Source organism: Salmo salar, chromosome ssa04 (genome assembly GCF_905237065.1).
Source record: "Salmo salar chromosome ssa04, Ssal_v3.1, whole genome shotgun sequence".
Classification (NCBI taxonomy): Eukaryota; Metazoa; Chordata; class Actinopteri; order Salmoniformes; family Salmonidae; genus Salmo; species Salmo salar.
Genome location: NC_059445.1, coordinates 47,310,648 through 47,334,902, shown reverse-complemented (window position 1 = coordinate 47,334,902; position 24,255 = coordinate 47,310,648). Strand labels below are relative to the sequence as shown.

At 47.0% G+C, this 24,255-nt stretch overlaps 1 protein-coding gene across 5 annotated transcripts in view; it reads right to left on the bottom strand.

Annotated features, from left to right (window-relative positions):
* Nucleotides 1-24,255, bottom strand: part of LOC106603288 (neurofibromin) — a 73,686-nt gene that overhangs the window by 39,005 nt on the left and 10,426 nt on the right. For 3 of the 5 annotated variants that reach the window (XM_014196749.2, XM_014196751.2, XM_014196752.2), the window contains exons 4-35: nt 23,826-24,016; nt 20,636-20,742; nt 20,430-20,497; nt 19,836-19,911; nt 19,132-19,289; nt 18,869-19,042; nt 18,603-18,731; nt 18,368-18,442; nt 17,572-17,703; nt 15,688-15,813; nt 15,235-15,348; nt 15,062-15,141; nt 14,795-14,918; nt 14,306-14,552; nt 12,470-12,543; nt 12,266-12,349; nt 11,785-12,126; nt 11,442-11,581; nt 11,200-11,322; nt 10,978-11,061; nt 10,758-10,874; nt 10,461-10,642; nt 9,923-10,134; nt 9,530-9,691; nt 9,189-9,292; nt 8,819-8,954; nt 8,419-8,481; nt 6,574-6,732; nt 1,341-1,438; nt 1,082-1,228; nt 447-593; nt 193-303 (exon numbers count right to left, since the gene is read on the bottom strand). In XM_014196749.2, coding sequence (XP_014052224.1) covers nt 193-303; nt 447-593; nt 1,082-1,228; nt 1,341-1,438; nt 6,574-6,732; nt 8,419-8,481; nt 8,819-8,954; nt 9,189-9,292; nt 9,530-9,691; nt 9,923-10,134; nt 10,461-10,642; nt 10,758-10,874; nt 10,978-11,061; nt 11,200-11,322; nt 11,442-11,581; nt 11,785-12,126; nt 12,266-12,349; nt 12,470-12,543; nt 14,306-14,552; nt 14,795-14,918; nt 15,062-15,141; nt 15,235-15,348; nt 15,688-15,813; nt 17,572-17,703; nt 18,368-18,442; nt 18,603-18,731; nt 18,869-19,042; nt 19,132-19,289; nt 19,836-19,911; nt 20,430-20,497; nt 20,636-20,742; nt 23,826-24,016 — 4,286 coding nt within the window. The remainder of the gene's footprint in view (nt 1-192; nt 304-446; nt 594-1,081; nt 1,229-1,340; nt 1,439-6,573; nt 6,733-8,418; nt 8,482-8,818; nt 8,955-9,188; nt 9,293-9,529; nt 9,692-9,922; nt 10,135-10,460; nt 10,643-10,757; nt 10,875-10,977; nt 11,062-11,199; nt 11,323-11,441; nt 11,582-11,784; nt 12,127-12,265; nt 12,350-12,469; nt 12,544-14,305; nt 14,553-14,794; nt 14,919-15,061; nt 15,142-15,234; nt 15,349-15,687; nt 15,814-17,571; nt 17,704-18,367; nt 18,443-18,602; nt 18,732-18,868; nt 19,043-19,131; nt 19,290-19,835; nt 19,912-20,429; nt 20,498-20,635; nt 20,743-23,825; nt 24,017-24,255) is intronic. The other 2 variants (XM_014196750.2, XM_014196753.2) reach the window with 1 other exon arrangement.

Sequence of the window (24,255 nt, the reverse complement as noted above, 5' to 3'; positions counted from 1 at the left end):
CCTGTTCTCATCTGTACAATGGATTAAAGTGAACTAAAATAAATTAATCTATGCCTTTTTTTGTTGAGTGCTCCAACTCAATGCCTCGTTTTAAAATGTTTCCAGCATCAATGTTTCTGAATAAATGCATCATGATGAAGTGAACAGAGCGTTTTGTGACTCTGTTGAAATGTGACAGTCTGCAGGCCTCACCTGCGTGTGATGTAGTAGAAGACAGGGTTGCCGTTCTTGGAGGTGCCAGCCTGGTAGAAGATGTTGAGGGTCTTCAGGGCTTTGAACTCATCTTTCTCATGTACCTGGTGTCTGAAGCAGCAAATACAAGATCGGGAGGTACTTTCAGAGTACTAATAAAACAACCCCTGCCTCAGATACTATCATATCCAGTTTTATGAGACCGGCTTGTAACAGTGAGATCTATGTGATTAATAGTAACTTGATGTGTGTACCTTGTCATAAATTCTTCAAACTTGGAGCTGGTGAGGTTGAGGCTGGACCAGTGGGTGTCAGCCACAGGTTTGTGCTCTGGGGGCCCCAGGTAGGCCAGGAGGGTAGCCATCTTGTCAAACGGCCGTCTCCCTACTGCCTTGTGATCCCTGAAGAAGAACAAGGAAGTGGTTAGCACGACAGACGTGTACTCCCCCACACAATGACTCTGTACCAATACCTCCTGTATATAACCTCGCTACTGTTATTTTACTGCTGCTCTTTAATTATTTGTTATTTTTTTACTAAACACGTATTTTTCTTAAAACTGCATTGTTGGTTTAGGGCTTGTAAGTAAGCAAATCACTGTAACCTGTTGTATTCAGCGCATGTGACAAATACAATTTGATTTGATCCAGTCTACTCTCTGATAAGCCTCTCCCACATGCAGCAGGTACAGAGGTGTACAATAGTTTCAAACAACGCTTCCTGTGAGCTGGGCTTATCAGATTGGTGTAAACAAATGTGGGATTCAGTTCATCCTAAAGATCTGGGTTATGTAAAACATCTTACATAGAAACAGATATATATCTCTTATAACATATAAGTCATCTCAAGCAATACAACACAACTCTGTTGGACTGTTCAGCCCAGTCACCTGTTGCTGGAGAGGTACTGTCCTATCTTCTCCTGGTTGTTCCACAGCAGCCGGTGCAGGGCCAGAACATTACCATCACTGATGAAGGACAGGCTGTGGTTGACGGAGTCACTGGCAGGGCAGTCTGATGCAATGTCCAGGAAAAACCTACAACATAAAAGGACAAATGAACAAGATTCAGCTTGGCCTGATAGGTTAATGAGTATCCAATAAAAACAAATACATTTCAGTGAGGGAAGAGATCCTTATTTTATCATACCTTCTAGCTGCATCAAAGTTGCTTTTGACAAAGTCATTGAAAGGCCTCATGTGCTCCTCTTTGGTGAATAAAACATGGTTGGCAATGCTCTGCAGGATCTGGAAGAGACAAATAAAAACATGTCAACAACAAGGCAAGATCCTCAAATAGAATACACCATATGTGACTGAATTCAGGAAGGTGAGCTTACCAAATTTTCAAGACTGGCTATTTTAACATTTTATTTAAAAAAATATATTTTCTTAGTTTACACCCATTCAGCATCGTTCTCATCCTCTTAAGCTGTAGCCCCAATCCAATTATTATGATTTTTTTAACCTTTATTTAACTAGGCAAGTCAGTTAAGAACAAATTCTTAGTTACAACGACGGCTGAGGAACAGTGGGTTAACTGCCTTGTTCAGGGGCAGAACAACAAATGATTACCTTGTCAGCTCAGGGAATCGATCTAGTTTAGCAACCTTCCGGATAACTTTAATGTAAACGCATGAGTCAGGATGGCATTTCATACAGTCATATCGTTTCTGTACCATACCGGGGTATACAGTATTCCTGAATGTGCACACAAGGGGCACTATTTCAACAACAAAAATAACAGTACATACAGTGCCATCGGAAAGTACTCATACTCCTTGACTCCTCAACCGTATTCTGAAATTGAATAGATCGTTTTTTTTCTCATCGATCTACACACAATAACCCATCATGACAAAGCAAAAACAGGGTTTTAGAAATGTTAGCTAATTTATTACAAATAAAAAACGGAAATATCACATTTACATAAGTATTCAGACCCTTTAGTCAGTACTTTGTTATAGCACATTTGGCAGCGATTACAACATTGAGTCTTCTTGGGTATGACGCTACAAGCTTGGCACATCTGTATTTTGGAAGTTTCTCCCATTCTTCTCTGCAGATTCTCTCAAGCTCCATCAGGTTGGGTGGGGAGCGTCGCTGCACAGCTATTTTGAGGTCTCTCCAGAGATGTTCGATTGGGTTCAAGTCCGAGCTCTGGCTGGGCCACTCAAGGACATTCAGAGACTTGTCCTGAAGCCACTCCTGCATTGTCTTGGCTGTGTGCTTAGGGTCGAGGTCCTGTTGGAAGGTGACCCTTCGCCCCAATCTGAGGTCCTGAGTGCTCTGGAGTAGGTTTTCATCAAGGATCTCTCTATACATCTTTCCCTCAAACCTGACTAGTCTCCCAGTCCCTGCCGCTGAAAAACATCCCCACAGCATGATGCTGCCACCATGCGTCACTGTAGGGATGGTGCCAGGTTTCCTCCAGACGTGACGCTTGGCATTCAGGCCAAAGAGTTCAATCTAGGATTCATCAGACCAGAGAATCTTGTTTCTCGTGGTCCGAGACCCTTTAGGTGCCTTTTGGCAAACTCCAAGCGGGCTGTCATGTGCCTTTTACTGAGGAGTGTCTTCTGTCTGGCCACTCTACCATAAAGGCCTGATTGGTAGAGTGCTGCAGAGGTGGTTGTCCTTCTGGAAGGTTCTACCATCTCCACAGAGGAACTCTGGAGCTCTGTCAGAGTGACCAGCAGGTTCTTGGTCACCTCCCTGACCAAGGCCCTTCTCCCCCAAATGTTCAGTTTGGCCGGGCGGCCAGCTCTAGGAAGAGTCTTGGTGGTTCCAAACTTCTTCCATTTAAGAACGATGGGAGGCTATGTTCTTGGGGACCTTCAATGCTGCAGAAATGTTTTGGTACCCTTCCCCTGTGCCTCGACACAATTTCTTAGACTTCATGGCTTGGTTTTTGCACTGACAAAGGATGATCCTGCATCAAGGATGATCAATGGAAACAGGATGCACCTGAGCTCAATTTTCTCTGAGTTTCAGAGAAAAGGGTCTGAATACTTACCCTGATTGTAAATACGGTCTTTTTTTATTACATTTGCTAAAAGTTCTAAAAACCTATTTTTGCTTTGTCATTATGGGGTAGTGTGTGAAGATGGCTGAGGATTTTTTATTTATTTATTGAATGCATTTTTAGAATAAGGCTGTGACCTAACAAAATGTGGAAAAAGTAAAGGGGTCTGACTACTGTCTGAGGGCACTGTACACACCCCGTCAAAAGTTGTACAACACCTACTCATTCAAGGGTTTTTCTTTTTTTTTACTATTTTCTACATTGTAGAATAATAGTGAAGCCATCAAAACTATGAAATAACACATATGGAATCATGTAGTAATAAATCAAAGAATATTTTATATTTGAGAATCTTCAAATAGCCACCCTTTGCCTTGACAGCTTTGCACACACTTTCTCCTTTGCCAAGATAATCCATCCACCTGACAGGTGTGGCATATCAAGAAGCTGATTAAACAGCATGATCATTACACAGGTGCACAATAAAATGCCACTAAAATGCCACAGATGTCTCAAGTTGAGGGAGCGTGCAATTGGCATGCTGACTGCAGGAATGTCCAACAGAGCTGTTGCCAGAGAACTGAATGTTAATTTCTCTACTATAAGCCGCCTCCAACGTCATTTTAGAGAATTTGGCAGTACGTCTAACCGGCCTCACAACCGCAGACCACGCCAACCAAGGACCTCCACATCCGGCTTCTTCACCTGCGGGATGGTCTTACACCAACCAACCGGACAGCTGATCAAACTGTGGGATTACACAACCGAAGAATGTCTGTACAAACTGTCAGAAAACGTCTCAGGGAAGCTCATCTGCAAGCTCGTCATCCTCAACAGGGTCTTGACCCGACTGCAGTTGGGCGTTGTAACCAACTTCAGTAGGCACATGCTCACCTTCACTGGAGAAGAGTACTCTTCACGGATGAATCCCGGTTTCAACTGTACAGGAAACCGAGATGGCAGACAGTGTGTATGGCATCGTGTGGGCGAGCGGTTTGCTGACGTCAACGTTGTGCCCCATGGTGGGTGGTGGGGTTCCGGTATGGGCAGGCATAAGATACGGACAACGAACACAATTGCATTTCATCGTTGGCAATTTGAACGCACAGAGATACCGTGACGAGATCCTGAGGCCCATTGTCGTGCCATTCATCTGCCACCATCACCTCATGTTTCAGCATGATAATGCAAGGCCCCATGTCACAAGGAATGTACACAATTCCTGGAAGCTGAAAATGTCCCAGTTCTTCCACGGCCTGCATACTCAGACAGGACACCCATTGAGCATGTTAAGGATGCTCTGGATCGACATGGACAATAGCGCGTTCCAGTCCCATTTGTTTTTACACTGCTGCTACTCTCAGTTTATTACATATGCATAGTCACTTTACCCCTACCTACATGTACAAATTACCTCGACTAACCTGTACCCCCACACACTGACCCAGTACCGCTACCCCCTGTATATAGCCTCATTACTAACCTGTACCCCCACACACTGACCCAGTACCGCTACCCCCTGTATATAGCCTCATTACTAACCTGTACCCCCACACACTGACCCAGTACCCCTACCCCCTGTATATAGCCTCATTACTAACCTGTACCCCCACACACTGACCCAGTACCCCTACCCCCTGTATATAGCCTCATTACTAACCTGTACCCCCACACACTGACCCAGTACCCCTACCCCCTGTATATAGCCTCATTACTAACCTGTACCCCCCACACACAGACCCAGTACCCCTACCCCCTGTATATAGCCTTATTGTTATTTTATTGTGTTACTTTTTTTATATTTCAAATGATGTTTATTTAGTAAATATTTTCTGAACTCTATTTCTTGAACTGCATTGTTGGTTAAGGGCTTGTAAGTATGTATTCCACGGTAAGGTCTATACCGGTTGTATTCGGCGCATGTGACAAATAACATCTGATTTGATATCCAGCAACTTCGCACAGCCATTGAAGATGAGTGGAACAACTTTCCACAAGACACAATCAACTCCCCACGAAGGACCGCATCGCATGGTGGTCACACCAGATACCGACTGGTTTTCGCCCTCATCTTTTTTTAAGGTTTCTGTGACCAACAGCTGCGTATCTGTACTCCAAATCATGTGAAATCCATAGATTAGTGCCTAATGAATATTTATGATTTCCTTAAATGAACTGTAACTCAGTAAAATCTTTGAAGTTACTGCATGTTGCGTTTATATTGTTGTTCAGTGTATTTATACACATTTTGGGGACGCACAAAACTATTTAGGCAACAGGGATCTAGATCCAGAACGGGACTGAATGTCACTGCTGTAACCAAGAAGCTTAATCTTGACATCTCACCACTTAGCTAGCAAGTTAGCAAACCAAGTTAGCAATTTTTGATACATCTTAGATTCCTCGTAGTTATACTTAACTCATGCAGTGGCAAAGCACCCACCCCTGCAGCCTCCGCAAATAAACTAAAGTAACACAAAATAACAATAGCGAGGCTATATACAGGGGGGGGGTACTGGTATACAGGAGGGTACCGGTACCGAGTCAGTGTGTGGGGGTACAGGTTAGAGGTAATTTGTACATGTAGGTAGGGGTGAAGTGACTATGCATGCATAATAAACAGCGAGTAGCAGCAGTGTACAAAACAAATGGTGTGTGGGGGGGGGGGGGGTCAAGGTAAATAGTCTGGTGGCCATTTGATTAATTGTTCAGCAGTCTTATGGCTTGAGGGTAGAATTTATTGAGGAGCCTTTTGGTCCTAGACTTGGCGCTCCAGTACCGCTTGCCGTGCAGTAGCAAAGAAAACAGTTTATGACTTGGGTGACTGGAGACTGACAAATTTTGGGGCCTTCCTCTGACACCACCTAGTATATAGGTCCTGGATGTCAGGAAGCTTAGCCCCAGTGATGTACTGGGTCGTACGCACTACCCTCTGTAGCGCCTTACAGTCAGATGCCGAGCAGTTGCATGATGCAGCTGTAGAACTTTGAGGATCTGGGGACCTATGCCAAATCTTTTCAGTCTCCTGAGGGGGGAAAGGTTTTGTCGTGCCCTCGTCATGATTGTCTTGGTGTGTTCGGACGATGATAGTTAGCTGGTGATGTGGACACCAAGGAACATGACTCTCGACCCGCTCCACTACAGCCCCATTGATGTTAATGGGGGCCTGTTCGGCCCGCCTTTTCCTGTAGTCCACAATCAGCTCCAAGTTTGTAATTAAGGCATATTAACGCTTATTTAATTTTTTAACAGCCCTACTGTGAACTAGGAAAATAGTGTCAAATGCCTACGATCCTGAATCCGGTCACATGGTGTTAAGCCATATTGTATATGAGGCCCGAGTGTCCTGTCCTCTTACCTTGGACATGAGCTTCAATCCCCTCTCTATCCTGGGAGGAGGTTTCTTATCCAGGATGCCCGCCTCATAGGGCGACACTATGGCAGGGTTGATGAAACGTAGGAACATGGCACTACCCACCGCCCCTATGCTGTTCTGGGGGAAACGCTGGCTGACCACCTGAATGTGAGGGTGTTGGAGGAGGGATAGTAAGAACAGGGGATGATTCATTGTTAGAGAGAGGGAGAGGGAATGGGTTGGAGCAGATCGAGTGTAGGAGGAGACAAAGTATTCCACAGGCTAGAGGACACAAGATGGCCACGTCACCTCCAAACCACATTCACACCACTAGGCCCGCTTCAAAACTGAGTTAGAGATTAAAAAGGAAAGCAAGGCACCTGGAAATCTAGATGAAGGGGAGAGGAGAATCTTAGACCAGTCCTAAATACTAGTGTGACTTGATACTGTACGCTACTGAGAAAGCACTGGGCAATGTTCAGTTAAATCCATCTCCTGAACTGTACAAACGTTCTGCATGTCTGCATACTAAAATGTCATCAGCTGTAACACAAGTGCGTTTTAATTGGGGGATCGCAGCAATGAGCTGTAAGATGAAAATAATTGTTTCATTGCTGCTGCAACACCACAAGCTGTTATTAACAGCCTGCAGTATTAGATTGCTTTGAAAGGTCAGCCAATTACCAGGCCTCTACAGCTTACTCTTCAGTCCCATGATATTGACCGCTAGCAATATTAACCATGATGCCAATATGACATCTCAACCGATGAAGGAGGCACAACTACGCATGATAACAGGCGGCTAGCTCACTTCATTGTTCATTTCAGATACGGTAAATGCAATAGAGGGGGCCTCCCAAGTGGTGCAGCGATCTAAGGCACTGCATCGCTACAGACCCCGGTTCGATCCTAGGCTGTGTTGCAGCCGGTCGCGACCTGGAGACCCATGAGGCGGCACACAATTGGCCCAGCGTCATCCGGGTTAGGGGAGGGTTTGTCCTGCAGGGATGTTCCTGCCCCATCGTGCTCTAGCCACTCCTGTGGCAGGCTGGGCGCATTGCACGCTGACCAGGTCGTCAGGTGTACGGTGTTTCCTCCGACACATTGGTGTGGCTGGCGTCCAGGTTAAGCGGGCGTTGTGTCATGAAGCAGTACGGCTTGGCGGGGTCGTGTTTCAGAGGATGCACGGCTCTCGACCTTCACCTCTCCCGAGTCCGTACGGGAGTTGCAGCAATGGGACAATTGGATATCACAAAATTGGGGAGAAAAAGGGGTAAAATAAAATAAAATAAAATAACTAAATAAAAATACAAAAATAATGATTAAATACAAAATACATATAAAAATGCAAGAGGGAACTGAGGGTGTGGTCATCAGATCTTTCTGCACTGTGAAACATAGCTAGTAATGAACGGAACAGAAACCTTAGGTCTTCACAAGAGTTCCAAATTCCAGGAAAGATTTTCAAAAAGCGGAGTGGGTCCCAGGATACAGAGTAGCACCACACAACCATTTGCCAAAGTGCTCCGTGACCTGCAATACAAGCCCCTTATCATAGACCCCCAAACTCCTTTCAACACCAACCCCAAAATCATCACACCAGTAAGAGACCAGAGGAGCAGTGGATAGGAACATTGTAGCTACAACAGTCCCAGCAGTTTGTGGTGAGCGTACATTGAAATTGAGAGAAACTTGTTTGGAAGTAAAAGTATTAGTAGTGGGATTTGAGGTGGTGATTGTAAGGAGGGCGGGAGTATAAAGTAGTTTAAGGTGATAGAACAGCAAGAGGGTGAATGATCTTCCCTTTCTTTCAACAGAGTGGCCAGGGAGAACGTTCTCTGAACTTACTGCTTTTTTGCTTTCCTTTTTCTCTTTAACTGTGGCTTTATTCAGTAGAGAGTGGCAAGTTGCCTACAGAACAGAGATGGGCACAAAAAAAGTCACCACAAACACACACCACAAACACACACACACCACAAACTACTACATTCGTATACAGAACCTGCACAAATACTACTGCATTCGTATACAGAGCCTGCATAAAAGTGCAAATGATTCCTATGCCATCAAAGCTTACCTTGTGATGTACATTTACCTAGTTCATAATAACCACCCTGGAAACATAAATGGTAACCACTGCAGAAAAAGCTCAGATCATTCCTGAGATAAAAGGAAGCCTGTCAGTCAGAAGAGGGTTTCCAGCCGGTGGAGTGGGTTAGAGTTGGGAGTTGAGGTGTCTAAAACGTACCTGGAACAAGCAGTGACACACACTGCGCAGCTGTGGGGGGAACTCTGTGGAGGAGTTGATGATGGCCAGGAAGAAACGTTTGGTGATCAACAGCAGGTTCCTCTGGTTCTCCTCCAGGATCTCACTCTGCTCCAGCCTGCAGCCGGAGACACAGAACCAGTCAGTCATAACCAGAGACCGCAAGAGAGCATGGGACAACGAAACACTTCTTCCATGTTGCCGAGAATCTTAGAACTTTCCGAAGGTCCTAACTAAAATCAAAACAAGCCGATTATCAGTTAATTGACTAGCAGTGCTGTCTTGGTTTAAATAGCACAGCTGGAAAACAAAGCGGGTGAATGAGTTGAATAGTGTCTGTGGGGTAGGTTACCTGGTGGGATCCACCTCGAAGCTGATGAGCTGCCACTCCGGGGCAGTGATGACCCCTCTGAGGAGAGGCTCCAGCAGCTTCTGCAGGTACGTGGCCCCGTACACCTGAAACAGCAGAGGGAGGGAGGGAGGGGTGGACACAGGCATAAACACACTGACAACCTAAACTAGAACTCATTTTAGAAAGCAGGCGCCACGCTTCTTTGAAAGCCTAAGACCATATTGTGTCATGACCCTTGTCAGAGAGCAGGTATTTTGCATAGTCGTAAAAGAGCTCAACCACACTTTCATGCCTGGGTTGATCAGGACAGGACTGGGCACCTAGCCAGTCATGCTGTGTACCTTGAAGCAGAAGGTCATGATCTTGCTGGCCAGACTGTTTCCTCTGAACAGAGTCTGCATGGAGTCCGCCAGCTCCACCTCCTTGGAGAACATGTTCCACAGCAGCTGGTACAGGAGGTGGCGCGAGTCAAACAGAGTGACCAGCACCCGCGCCAGCTCATCCTGTCAGGGGACATGAGTGGAGAAAATCACTGACAGAGACCACACCGTTAGTGACACAGCTCACACTCTGACACCCACAGTCTACACATCACTAACATTCATATTCACACCTATGAACAGTAGGAAACCATTTGCGTTAAATGTTATTCCATTTACACCGCCAGATCTAACACCAGGGTCAAGATGTCAGGTCACACAGAAAGGCCAGTGGGTGGTGAGTAGACTACATACCCATTGGGAGCAGGGTACGACGTTGGCCAGCGCCATGGCGATAGGCAGCTCTCCCTGGTCTCCCATCATGGTGACCAGCTCTACCAGCCTCTCGAAGCGGTCTGCCAGCACCGTCTCTGCCAGCGTGTCAAACTCTGTTCCCTGCTGCAGGATCTTAGTCAGCACCTCCATGAAGGTGGCCCGAGTCTGCAGATCCTTATGGTAGCCCAGACCTACACACACACACACACACACACACACACACACACACCAAGAGAACGCAAGAGAGAGCGCTATAGGTAAGATTATAACGCATTTCTCTCTATGTGGGACAAGAGGGAATATCATTGACCATGGGCAAGTATTGTTTTAACGACCCTACACTAATGAGGAATTAGATGTAATTCACAGAGATCCCATTAAAGCCACTTCCACTGTTAATCTTCTTTCGCATGTGCAGTTAAGCACTTTAAAAAACAGGGACACATGAAGCAGCCAACCAAAGAGCGAGCCCATGCTTCATTCCTGATAAGCTCCTACGTTAGGTTTCCAGACTGACCGATGGAGTGCATGAGGCCGCTGTCCACGTTGGCGTTGAGGAGGTTGGACATGGCCAGGACGGTGCAGTGTCTGAGGGAGGCCAGACGTCGGGACATGCCCCTCTTCCTCCCTGCCACCTGCTGCCCATCATCCTCCACCTCACTGCAGTCATTCAGCAGGTTCATGAACAGGGTGAAGTACCTGTGAGGAGGACACACACAATCACTACAAAGCTAGTGGGAGTAATGATGCCAGACTTTGCGTTCTGTAGTAATGCATAATAAAACGCGACAGTAACAGAGGTTGGCTGGCGTACTTGAGGAAGAGCTGGGACTTGGCCTCCATCAGTTCCACTCCGTCTCCCTCCTCAGGCTGCAGGGGCAGGCCAGCTAGCAGGGACACCACCGCCTCCATACTGGCCTGGTCCAGGTCCCTGTATATCACACAGCACAGGGTATAGATCAGGGGTTAGAGGTCATGTTCACATCAGCTGTGTGAGGGGGGTACAATCCAAGCAGGGGGTAGTGGAACAGTACCTGGTAAGACACTTGACGTCATCGTCAGCCGCTTGGTTTGAGGTGCCCATCACCCAGTCTGTCAGGTACTCCACCATCTTATTCCTGCCAGGGATGAATGGTCATTGCTTTACAGTATGTCAACTAAATGACACGGTTTTTGTATTAATCCGTATCCCTCAATATGTTGCAGTAAACCTGGACAGTACAGTTTGCTAGAGAGCTTCAGGAGAACATTCTCACCTGAACTTCATCTCCTGGCAGAAGGACAGGTCGTCTCGTCTCTCCATCATCACCTCCACCAGCTGGCACAGCTTGGTCTTGATCTGGATGGCATGCACTATGTTGCCTAGGATACGCACGTACCTGCCAACACAACACAGGGCATGTGGAGGATGAGATGGGCAGTGGGCTCACAGCAGCTCACCAACATTCTCATGGTCCAGGGTCGGCATAGAGGAGAGGACAGGAGGGGTGGCATTCACCTGACCAGGTTGAGCATCATGGTCTCTATGCTGGCCTGTCCCAGGTGCTCTGAGCTGCCCTCAGTGTGGTTGTCCAGTAGGTTCTTCATGATGGCGATGGTCTGCTCCACAAACTGGGTGTTTGTGTCATTGATGGGGACCTAAACAGACACAGAAAAATATATTTTACCACAAAAGCTAACAAAGACGTTCTTACCTTCTCTATTCCTTCAGTGACTCTGGATATACAGGTATAACCCTTTTCAGAAGCAAGAGTTCTCACACCAAAGTGATTATACTATGACAAACAGAAAATCAATGACCTTTTCTAAGCGTGCGTGTGTGCGTTTGTGTGTTCTCTCACCGGCCCCTGTGCGTCGAAGAAGCGGCTGATGCTGTTCTTGAGTTTGTTGAAGAGCATGGGGTAGAGAGCCGGGCTGAGCTCCAGGCCCACTAGGTCCTTAACATTAGTCCGGATCTGAACACCCTTCTCATGGCTGCACACCATGAGAGACAGCAGGCGATCCAGGAAGCGGCCCAGGGGCGTCTCCGTGGTCCCCTCACAGGAGCCCATAGAGATCATGGAGCCCTTCCTCTCACTGAGAGGCCCCATGGGGGGGCTGTAGGTGGCCAGACCTGGGGCGCTGCGCTGCTGCAGACACACACCTCCCAGAGCACACAGGAAGCCCGTCATGTTGATCCACTCCTGGACACAGAAGCAGAGAGAGAGGACCAATGAGAGAAGGCAACAGAGAAAACATCAATCCACAACCAAATAATGTGAAGTGTATTTTTGATTTGCATAATGGGAATGCATAAGAACAAGGTACTGGGTGTGTGCTTGCCTGGCCATCCTCTAGCTTAGTTTTGGGATGGGTGAGGATTAATTTGGTTGCCTGCTCCCATTTTGCATGCGTGTCTTCCCATGCCTGTGGGGAAGATCGTAAAACAAATGCTGAGTTGATATCAATATCGTGCTTCACAAACATCCTTCTATTATTGAAGCATCAGGGTATGAACAGGAACACAGCAGCAGGCCACTCAGTCACCTCTTTGTTTCCTGCAGTAGGATGTTCGATCCTCCTCAACAGAGCCATCACTCTCTTCTGCAGGGCTGAGCGGCCTGAAAACACGCAAAACACACTATGACAGGAGCCTTCACCTCTCTGACAGCCCCAGCACACACACACACTCAACAGATACGCTGCTGCTACTGTCTTATTATCTATCCTGTTGCCTAGTCACTTTACCCCTACCTATATGTACATAGCTACTTGAATTACCTCGTACCCCTGCACATCGACTCGGTACTGGTACCTCGTGTATATAGCCATGTTATTTTTACCTGTTATTCGTTATTCACTGTGTATTTATTATTTTATCTTTAAATCTGAATTGTTGGAAAATAAACTGTAATTAAGCATTTCACTGTTAGTCTACACTTATTGTTTATGAAGCATGTGACAAATATAATTTGATTTGAGCATCATGACCTTCTGAGTTCTCATGGTCGGACTGCCATCTATAGCAGTGGAGCCTCCTCAGTGAATTTCAGACAAATTAAAACATTAAAGGTTATCCTTTTTAGATAAAACTATACAAAATCTATTCACGTCACCAAATAATTGATTAAAACACACTATTTTGCAATAACGGTCTACAGTAGCCTCAAAAGCACTCTGTAGGGTAGCACCATGGTGTAGCCGGAGGACAGCTAGCTTCCGTCCTCCTCTGGGTACATTGACTTCATCCAAAACCTAGGAGGCTCATGGTTCTCACCCCCTTCCATAGACTTGCACAGTAAGTCGTCCTCCAACCTATCAGAGCTCCTGCAGCATTAACTGACATGTTGTCCACCCAATCAAAGGATCAGAGAATGAATCTAGTACTGAAAGCATAAGCTACAGCGAACTAGCACTGCAGTGCATCAAATGTGGTGAGCAGATGACTCAAAGAGAAAGACAATAGTTGAACAGTTGAAGAAATTTCTTCTAAAATAAAAGGAGACATAAGAGAGTGAGCTAGCTATATTTCATAATATTTGTTTTGCTTACTTAGCTAGCGATTGCAGCTAGCTAGTTTATCCTACTCAAACAGGGAGGGATGCTACAGTATGTTAGCAATGATGTAGGCTGCGGTTAGCGTTTATGATATGGATATTCGGCTTGGAAAAAGCTAATGTGTTGTGCACTCTAGTCCACAAGTGAAGGGAAAAGGTGGAGGAGAGCGCGTAGGAATTATACAACGAGCAGATCATGCTGTTTGTATGTGGCAGCTATGAACATGAACTGTGTTTGCGTGTATTCGTTCCGCCGATTCTGTTGAAAAACATTTCTTAAACGGAAGCAAAGGGAACGAAACAGGGATAAAACATTCCTGAACTTGTCCAACAGAAACTCTCGTTTGCAACGGCTGGACTAATGATTACACCCTAGATCAGCTAGATGCAGGCAAGAATGTGCAAGACGGTATTGAACGTGTCACTGTCTTGATTACTTACATATTTCTCTCGACCTGTGTGCACCTACGTTGTAAACTTACATTCATAGGCTAGGTTGTAGCAACCTCATGATGGGTATAGGGAAAACTTGAGTTATCATGTAGCTGCCTAAACCTATCAATGTTACATTGAGCTGGGTGAATGGAATACGAATGACAGTCATCCAACATGCTGTAATAGAAAAAAGGCCATGCTCATAAAAATGTAATAATCGTCCTCCCTCATCTTAAACGGCACCGACCGCGACTGCTCTAGAGGCGGTACTCTATAAACTATAAGGTACAGCGCCATCGTTTACATTTCCCCCCAAGGTCCCTCTGGATTATTGACCTGACCCAGACGAAGAAATGTTAGGAGGTTATTAGCACGGGCGTTCCCGACTAACCTGTGGACATCATGTTGCTGACGGAGGCAAACTCGATGAAGGTGTTGTAGTTGGGCAGGATAGTCTGTACCGGGACCTCGTCCACGCAACAGCGGACCTCAGCCTCCTCGCAGAGGTGTCTGAAGCAGGACATGGCCACCAGAACGGCCTCCATGTCAGGGCTCCACAGGAACATGTAGAGAGACACCTCCAGCTTGGTCTGGGCCTGTCTACAGATGGGGATGCCACTACCCACCGTGGCCCGCTCCTGGGGGAGGAAGACAGGACAGACGGTTAGGACAACAGAGATCTAAAGGAGGTCACGTTCAGGAGGGTGTTCAGAATGTATATAGAAATGTCATACATAGAGCTGCCATTTTTCCCTACTCTGCATGACAGAAGTATATATCTGTTATACAAAGAATATTCCTGAACATTATACAATGTTGTGCCTTCCTGGATGAGACGCACAGGTAAATGGAATACATAACACACAACGCAGTAACCTACCTTGTTCCTGAGGAGGAACTTGTTCCTGCAGATGAGGATCTCCCTCAGCCACTTGAGGATCTCTGTGCTGTTGATCATCTGGTGGCCAACCAGCTTCTTACAGATGAAGAAGAGGACCTGGGAACTGTAGGGTACAAAAGTCAATCACAGTCAACTTGGGTGACCATCTCTGCTAACCAATCAGCATCAATCAACACTACATTAGATGCCAGGTGAAATTGAGAGGACCACGCAAAGGTGGTTAAACAAATGGGGCGTTTAGGCTACCTGATATCCCAGAAGGTCTCAATGGGAGCATCTGGGTTCCACAGCTCTATGGTCTCAGGTTGATGCAGAACCAAGAGGGCCTACAAAAGGAAGAGAACAGGAGGAGTATCTATTAGCCACTGGGGCAAATGGAGAAAAATGGAGAAAAAGGGAGAGAAAGAGATGGGGCTCACCTCCATGGCCTCCTGTGAACACTCTCCCATGTTGGCCAGAGGCACCAGCTGCACCAGGCCGATGATCAGCTCTGCTGTACTGCTCTGGATCTCCTGACCCTGCTTACCCGGGTTCTGACGCACACAAAGCAAACCTACAGTACACATGTACACGACTACACAGCCATGTGCAAACATGCCAAGAGTGGCTTTTCCGGACCAGTCTGCCTATAAGTCTTTGATTTAGAAAGTCTTAAAGTGGTTTGGGATTTGCAGTCTCTAACCAAACACTTGGCTTATTTGTCTAAATCTAACCCTGCAAGTGGAATTAACCACAATAATCCCTTAACCCAACACAACAAATGTAGAATTAAAGGATAAGTAAAACTACTGTGTTACACAGACCATCCTCAAACAGCAAAACACACATTACTTTAGGTCTCCTGGCCAGAAATAAACAGAGTAAATACTAACATGCAGCATGAGTTTAGGGTCAGAGTGGATGAGCTTGACCAGGGCCAGCAGGAGGCTCCGCGTGTCCAGGTCTGTGGTTTTCTCCTTGAACTTCAGACTGGTCATCTTCTCCTTGAAGGTCAGACTCTGAAGGGAACAAGCAGTAGAGACTGGCCGTGAGCAGGAGCATTCATTCAAGACGAGGGGTTTGGTAAAAAAAAAGAAGGAGGGTAAGGAAAACGTGGAAAAGGAAACTAGAGGAGACGGAAGGAGATGCAGAGTCTCTCTACTGTAATCAGACAAACAATTTCCCCCCGAGCAGAGACCCACAGCACAGGGATCAGGAGAGCCACCAGGAGAGAAGGGATCAGGGGTCAAAGATCGAGAAAGAGGGACTGTTTCATGAGGGCCCTTCATGGGTGGACCATGAAACAGGAGGTGGGCAACCAGACTGACAGACAAACAGACAGGAGCCATGCATAAACCATGACGGGCTGCCCACCATGAGGGAGTCAGGCCCACACACAAACACACAACATCAGGACACGGCAAACCCAGATTATGGATGATAATAATAACCAAATCTAGTAGAGGTCGAAGGAAATATTCAACTATGCACCAACACAATCTACAGGCCTCCCATTTCTTCACAGGTGATGAGATCCCAACCAAGTATCCATCCATAGAACCTAGTATGAAGGCGTGTCAACACTTAAAATAAAGGAGATGAACCATCCAAAGAATGAGTGTGCGAGTGGAGGGCCCAGCCTCAACAGGCTGAGAAGCATGCTCCAGCAGCTAGCCTAGCATACAGATGAGATGGAGTAGAGGACCCAGCCTCAACAGGCTGAGAAGCATGCTCCAGCAGCTAGTCTAGCATACAGATGAGATGGAGTAGAGGACCCAGCCTCAACAGGCTGAGAAGCATGCTCCAGCAGCTAGTCTAGCATACAGATGAGATGGAGTAGAGGACCCAGCCTCAACAGGCTGAGAAGCATGCTCCAGCAGCTAGTCTAGCATACAGATGAGATGGAGTAGAGGACCCAGCCTCAACAGGCTGAGAAGCATGCTCCAGCAGCTAGCCTAGCATACAGATGAGATGGGGTGGAGGGAGGAGCCGGAGGCAGGCTCACTTCAACCAGAGCACAGAGGAGGTGGAGGACGACAGGGGCTCTCTCTTATCTGTGGTAGCCTGAGGATGGGGTCAGGGGTTAGAGGTCAGGGGGTCAGCTGCAGAAGGTTCAGGAGGCGGCGGCTTGGGGAGTGGAAGGGGTGGCAGTTATACTTACAGCAACAGATGCCCACTGCCATGCAAAACAGTGACAGTGACAAGTTGGCATCTGAGTGAGTGAGCAGCAGCCAGCTCAAAATGAAGGAGGAGGAGAAGGAAAGAACGAGGAAAGAGAAAAGAAGCACCACCGAGTCAGTGATGTCAGAGAGCTCCCTCTGCAGTCCTCCACCTCCATGAGATGACTGAACCAAACACACCGATGACAGCGAGGTGACACACGCCCATACACATACTCACGCATTCACACAAAAGGACAGGGACGTGAGGAGTTATCAGAGATGTTCAAATATTCTGCTGCATGACTCTCCAGTAGTGTCTGGGCTGTGTCAAGTGGACAGGAGGATTTGTCTCCTGTTGCTGTGGATCTCCTGGTCTCTACAGTTCAACCATACACAGTCACTGCTGTCTGGCATTCATTAACATCTCAGCACATCCCAGCACGGCCCATTCAGGAAGAAATACAGTCATACACACTCACACACCGATAATGTTTGGGGTTTATGGAGTATGTTTTTGTTTCCAAGAGTGTGTGCTGTGTTGTGTGTGTGTGTGTGTGTGTGTGTGGTCAGTCTGCCCACAGACGGCGAGGGTGTTCTGCTGTGTGAACGTCTTACCGGAGTCAAGCGGAGGGGAGCGTGTGTAGTGCAGCCCCTCATCACGTGGCCCAGCGTCTCAGAAAACATGACCCTCAGCTCTCCTGAGTAGCAGTACACAGCGTCAATCTTAGGCCACCAGTCCAACGGAGACTGCAACAGAGGAATGGACCGAGGGTTAAACTCAATCCTGTAGGTTGATTAAGGTGGGTGTTTACGGTCTTTTCCCAATCAAAACTTTCTCAGATAACATGGGGCCTTCAGCCCAGGAGGATTTGTTGGGGTGGAGAAATGGACTTCTTCAGTTTGCCTGGAGGGGAGAAAGATGGCGTCTGACATCTCCTATTCTATATGGTACCCACCCAGACACACACACAGGAACACAATCAGCCTCTAACTTCTGCTCACAGACAGGAAGTGCTTTGGGTAAGGGGGGGGGCGAGAGAGAGACCAGTAATACTCCCACTCCATCGCTCCTACACACACAGTCTCTCATGCACATGGAGAGCTAATAAAACGGGCTCTGTGTGAAACCTGCCCTCAGGCACTTCCCATTGAAACACACACACACCACATAAGTGTCTGCAGCACTTCCTCTCCCTGCATGGCTCAGCCAGAGTGAGATGGTAGTCCATCTAATGCGGTGTACTAAAGCCCAGTGTGTACAGAATGTGAGCCGAGTCACCACAGATAAGGTCACCACTGGTCATTGTAGATGGGCACCTTTATATACTTTGGATGGTGCCACTGGACATTAGTATTGGGTGTGTTGATTGATCCCTTAACTCTGAGTTGGGCCACGACACCACACACTTACATTAGTGATGATTCTGTGTAGGGAGTTGACCAGGACAAAGTGAAAGGTGGGAGGGGAGGATGATGCCAGGCAGACCTAGAGTGGGAGAGAGAAATAAATAGAGGGAGATGTTGAACAGAGATCAAACACAATCCTTACTTCAACACACCAGTATGTGCTTAACATCAGTTGTTATCAGTGGTTATCAACATTTCTATGGAATACTACACTCAAGAGGTCCACAGGAGTCCCAGACCTTAAAGTGCTGGTTGTTGTGGGGATTGATGCGGAAACAGGAGACGAAGCAGTGGATCATGAGGTCCACGTCTGCGTTCTGGCTCCCCGCCCCTCTGGAGAAAGGCTTGGCTGGGTTGAAGAGCAGGGCCTGACAGGAGAAGGGAGAGACAAGGTAGATAACCAGACACAGCTGGTGCTATCGCTGGTGACTAATCCTGTACACTACGATTATAACACTGTCCCATAACAGTGATCATCAGAGGACCATCTGTGGCTGGTGCTCACCTTGAGGTCCACCACGATGGACTGCACCAGGAGGAAGATGACAGAGTGGTCCTCCCAGTTGATGTAGGTGGAGGCCTTGCAGAGTTTGACACAGGCGATGGCAGCACTCTCAGTCAGCTGTTTACTGCCCCCGTGGCCGGCCAGGGCCTTCCTCAGGTTCTCCAGGAACAGTTTCTGTGAGGCAGACAGAAGAGTACTTACTGTACGAGAGGAGAGTAGAACATGGCTAATTAAAACACTGGTGTGTGTGTTTTGTGTCGGACCTTGTTGACCTTGGTGTCCTCCACGGTCTCTCTGGAGAGGTCCTGTGTGATCTCGGGACAGAGGATGAGGAGGATGATCTGCAGTGGCCACACGGCTGCCTTCCTCTTGGCACTCTCGGCAAAACTGTCCACCAGGTCAAACAGCTTCTCTGCACAGTCTGGGAGAGACCCGGCCAAGCAACAATACAGTCAATGACACACAGTCTGGGAGAGACCCGGCCAAGCAACAATACAGTCAATGACACACAGTCTGGGAGAGACCCGGCCAAGCAACAATACAGTCAATGACACACAGTCTGGGAGAGACCCGGCCAAGCAACAATACAGTCAATGACACACAGTCTGGGAGAGACCCGGCCAAGCAACAACACAGTCAATGACAGACTGTCTGGGAGAGACCCGGCCAAGCAACAACACAGTCAATGACAGACTATCTGGGAGAGACCCGGCCAAGCAACAACACAGTCAATGACAGACTGTCTGGGAGAGACCCGGCCAAGCAACAACACAGTCAATGACAGACAGTCTGGGAGAGACCCGGCCAAGCAACAACACAGTCAATGACAGACTGTCTGGGAGAGACCCGGCCAAGCAACAACACAGTCAATGACAGACTGTCTGGGAGAGACCCGGCCAAGCAACAACAGTGTATAACACAGGATTCATCTCTGATTGTAACATTAGAACTGTAACAGCATCCTCACCGGCCATGTCTGTCTGTGGCCTCTGGTACAGCATGGTGAACTCATCAGGGTAGAACTCCACCCAGTTCCAGAAGGCCTGAGGGAGGGAGAGAAGAGGGTTACATCAACTGTCCCTATCCTCAACTCACAGAGAAAACTATCAACACACCAACTTGCAAGGATGTTTCCCTATCCTCAGCCAACTAAACTATTCAGATACTGTCACGCTCTGATGACGAGAGATAAAAACTGTTTAAATGTAAAACTTCATAAAACAATTCATGTGTTTACACGTCCTCTCAGTGGAGCCACACTCCAGCTTCATGACTGGGGCTTCTGGCGAGCCAGAGACAGTTTGTGTAAACACTAGTGTCCTGACTGCACTGAAGTGTATCCAGATGTGAACGCAGACACTACACTAGAGCAGGAGGAGCACGGCTACAGGAGGAGAGACACCACTAGGTGGAGACAGTGAGTCTATAGACAGACACTGCAGAGGGCCGACACAGAGGGCCGACACAGAGGGCCGACACAGAGGGCCGACACAGAGGGCCGACACAGAGGGCCGACACAGAGGGCCGACACAGAGGGCCGACACAGAGGGCCGACACTCACCTTCTCTAAACTGTTGATGACACTTAGCTGGGCAGGCTTCTTGAGGGCTTTGAATTTAAACACCGTCTCTGCAAAAGATAGGGAGTCAACACCGAACATCAATAACAGAGAACAACTCAAAAGAAACAGAACATCTGCAGCTCTATCAAAATGTGACATCTGTTGTCCTAAATAAAGCAACGTGACTGATAAGAATAGGCGTATACCTTGGAGAAGTTTCTTTAGCTTGGCACAGTCCACATTAATGTACTGGATGAGCTCAATGTCATGGACATCCACTGTGTCCTCCGAACACACGGTGAGCTCCTGCAACCTGAGGGGAAACACAGCAGAGATGGATATTCAATGAAGACCATCCTTTTCCTCTCAACAAATACTCACATTCAATAGAATCACCATCATTACAAATCTGTAGATAAGTAGCATTAAAGCATCACACCCACTGTACACTAATCATCACACACACACACACACCCACTGTACACTAATCATCACACACACACACACACCCACTGTACACTAATCATCACACACACACACACACACACCCACTGTACACTAATCATCACACACACACACCCACTGTACACTAATCATCACACACCCACTGTACACTAATCATCACACACACACACTGTACACTAATCATCACACAGACACTGTACACTAATCATCACACACTGTACACTAATCATCATACACACTGTACACTAATCATACACACTGTACACTAATCATACACACTGTACACTAATCATCATACACACTAATCATCATACACACTGTACACTAATCATCATACACGCTAATCATCACACACACTGTACACTAATACACACTGTACACTAATCATCGTACACACTAATCATCACACACACTGTACACTAATTATCATACACACTGTACACTAATCATCATACACACACTAGCGTATGGTGAAAACCAAACCTAATGGGAAATGTAATAATTAAATGAGGTGGTTCGGTGAGTAAGACTACTAGAGCCTCCAAGAACGAGGTTAAGTAGCAAATGAAGGGTCATATAGTGCTTTGCCTTGGCGTAGTGCTAACTGACATCAAATAGTTTGGATGACTGGGCAATGCTTTCAAGGTAAAAGCTCTGAAGAGCAAAAGGTGACACTGGGGAGTGGTTGAGGTCAACACACTCTCCCTGTCCTAACATCACATAACAAAACCTCATGTTTCAATAACCAGCTATTTCAGCAGTCTGGGGCCTGCGAGTCATGGACCAATCAGACCACAGCACAGCTTGGTTAACAAGTGCAGACTGCGACTCTCAGACATGATAGTTACACGAGTGGAGCAGCACTCTTCTGCCTCAGAACCAAATAGTACACCGGTACAACGAGAAGGGAGACAAAAGCTGTGCTTTCTAAGCTTCTACAAATAATTCATAAACCCTAGTGGTTAATGGTTAGACCAGATGTTATCTCCCCACACGCACGCCTTGTTCAGGCCCAGGTCCTTATGGGGCACGGTGCTCACAGTGGAACATTTCTCCATCAGACCTGGACAAAGACCCTCTTTATGAAGGCTGCTGACAGAGACTAGACTCCCTTTATTCATCCTCCCTCCCTTTCTCTCCATTTACTCCATCTTATGTGGGTGATATAGCTATCTTCTCTCTTCCCCCTCAATCTCATTGAAGCCCAAAGGCTTGAACTAGTGTACAGTGCATTTGGAAAGTATTCAGACCCCTTGACTTTTGCCACATTTTGTTACGTTACAGCCTTATTCAAACATTTATAAAATGAAACATTTTCCTCAATCTACACATAATACCCCATAATGACAAAGCAAAAACAGGGTTTTTAGAAATTTTAGCAAATGTATTAAAATTTAAAATAGAAATACCTTACTTACATAATTATTCAGACCCTTTGCTATGAGACTCGAAATTGAGCTCAGGTGCATCATGTTTCCATTGATCATCCTTGATGTTTCTACAGCTTGATTGGAGTCCACCTCTGGTAAATTCAATGGATTGGACAAGATTTGGAAAGGCTCACACCTGTTTATATAAGGTCCCACAGTTGGCAGTGCATGTCAGAGCAAAACCCAAGCCATGAGGTCGAAGGAATTGTCCGTAGAGCTCCGAGACAGGATTGTGTTGATGCACAGATCTGGGGAAGGGTACCAAAACATTTCTGCAGCATTGACGGTCCCCAAGAACATAGTGGCCTCCATCATTGTTAAATGGAAGAAGTTTGGAACCACCAAGACCTTTCCTAGACCTGGCCGCCTGGCCAAACTGAGCAATCGGCGCGGAGAAGCGTCTTTGCCAGGGAGGTGACCAAGAACTCTGACAGAGCTCCAGAGTTCCTCTGTGGAGATGGGAGAACTTTCCAGAAGGACAACCATCTCTGCAGCACTCCACCAAACCAGACAGAAGCCTCAGTAAAAGGCACGAGAGCCTGTTTGGAGTTTTACAAAAGGCATCTAAAGGACTCTCAGACCATGAGAAACAAGATTCTCTGGTCTGATGAAACCAATATTAAACTCTTCGGCCTGAATTCCAAGCGTCACATCTGGAGGAAACCTGGCACAATCCCTACAATGAAACATGGTGGCAGCATCATGCTGTGGGGATGTTTCTCAGCGGCAGGGACTGAGAGACTAGTCAGAATTGAGGGAAAGAAGAACAGACCAAAGTACAGAGAGATCCTTGATGAAAACCTGCTCCAGATTGCTCAGGACCTCAGATTGGGGTGAAGGTTCACCTTCCAACAGGACAATGACCCTAAGCACACAGCCAAGACAACACAGAAGTGGCTTCGGAACAAATCTCTGAATGTCCTTGAGTGGTCAAGCCAGGACTTGAACCCGATCGAACATCTCTGGAGAGATCTAAAAATAGCTGTGAAGCAACGCTCCCCATCCAACCTGGCAGAGCTTGAGAGGATCTGCAGAGAAGAATGGGAGAAACTCCCAAATACAGTTGTGCCAAGCTTGTAGCGTAATATCCAAGAAGACTTGCGGCTGTAATCACTGCCAAAGGTTCTTCAACAAAGTACTAAGTAAAGGGTCTGAATACTTATGTTAATGTGATACAATATGTCTAAAAACCTGTCTTTGCTTTGTCATGATGGGGTATTGTGTGTGGATTGATAAGGGGAGAAAAAACTATTTAATCAATTTTAGAATAAGGCTGTAAAGTAACAAAATGTGGAAAAAGTCAACGGGTCTGAATACTTTCCTGAATACAATGTACATAGATTTAGTAACCCATCCTCTATGTGCAGCCTGAGGCCTTCCATCTTGGCCTGTTCCTGCTTAGAGCAGGTTGTGCTGAGGGGAGAGTTGTGTGATGTTAACACTCCATTCTGAGCAGGTTGGGTTGAGGGGAGAGTTGTGAGGTGTTTATGGTTAATGTCACCTGGTGGAGATGCGGCTGAACACAGCGTTGAAGTTGTTGCAGCTGAGGGAGAATAGGACCCCGGAGGCGGAGTTACGGAGCTCGGCGGCATGCTGGTGGCCCTCACGGTAGGTGTGGATGAAGTGACAGATTTCTGGCAGCAGCTGCTTCACCAGCATGGTCTCGTCCAGACGCATGCAGTCCTTCGGTTGCTGAGGGAGGGGAGAAGAGGAGGAAAGAAAGGTTAGAGGTCAACAACAAGAAAACCTTTAAATCGACGTCCTCACTGCCCTCTTAACCCAGAAGAGAGAGACCACTGATAGCTGAGGATGAGGATCAAAATCATCCCACACAGAGAACATTCAGTCAGGCTCCAGTCACAAGGCTGGCATCCCTGAACAACTACACCATGGACAGAGCCGAGCACCACAAAAGCAGAGAGAGCTCTGCA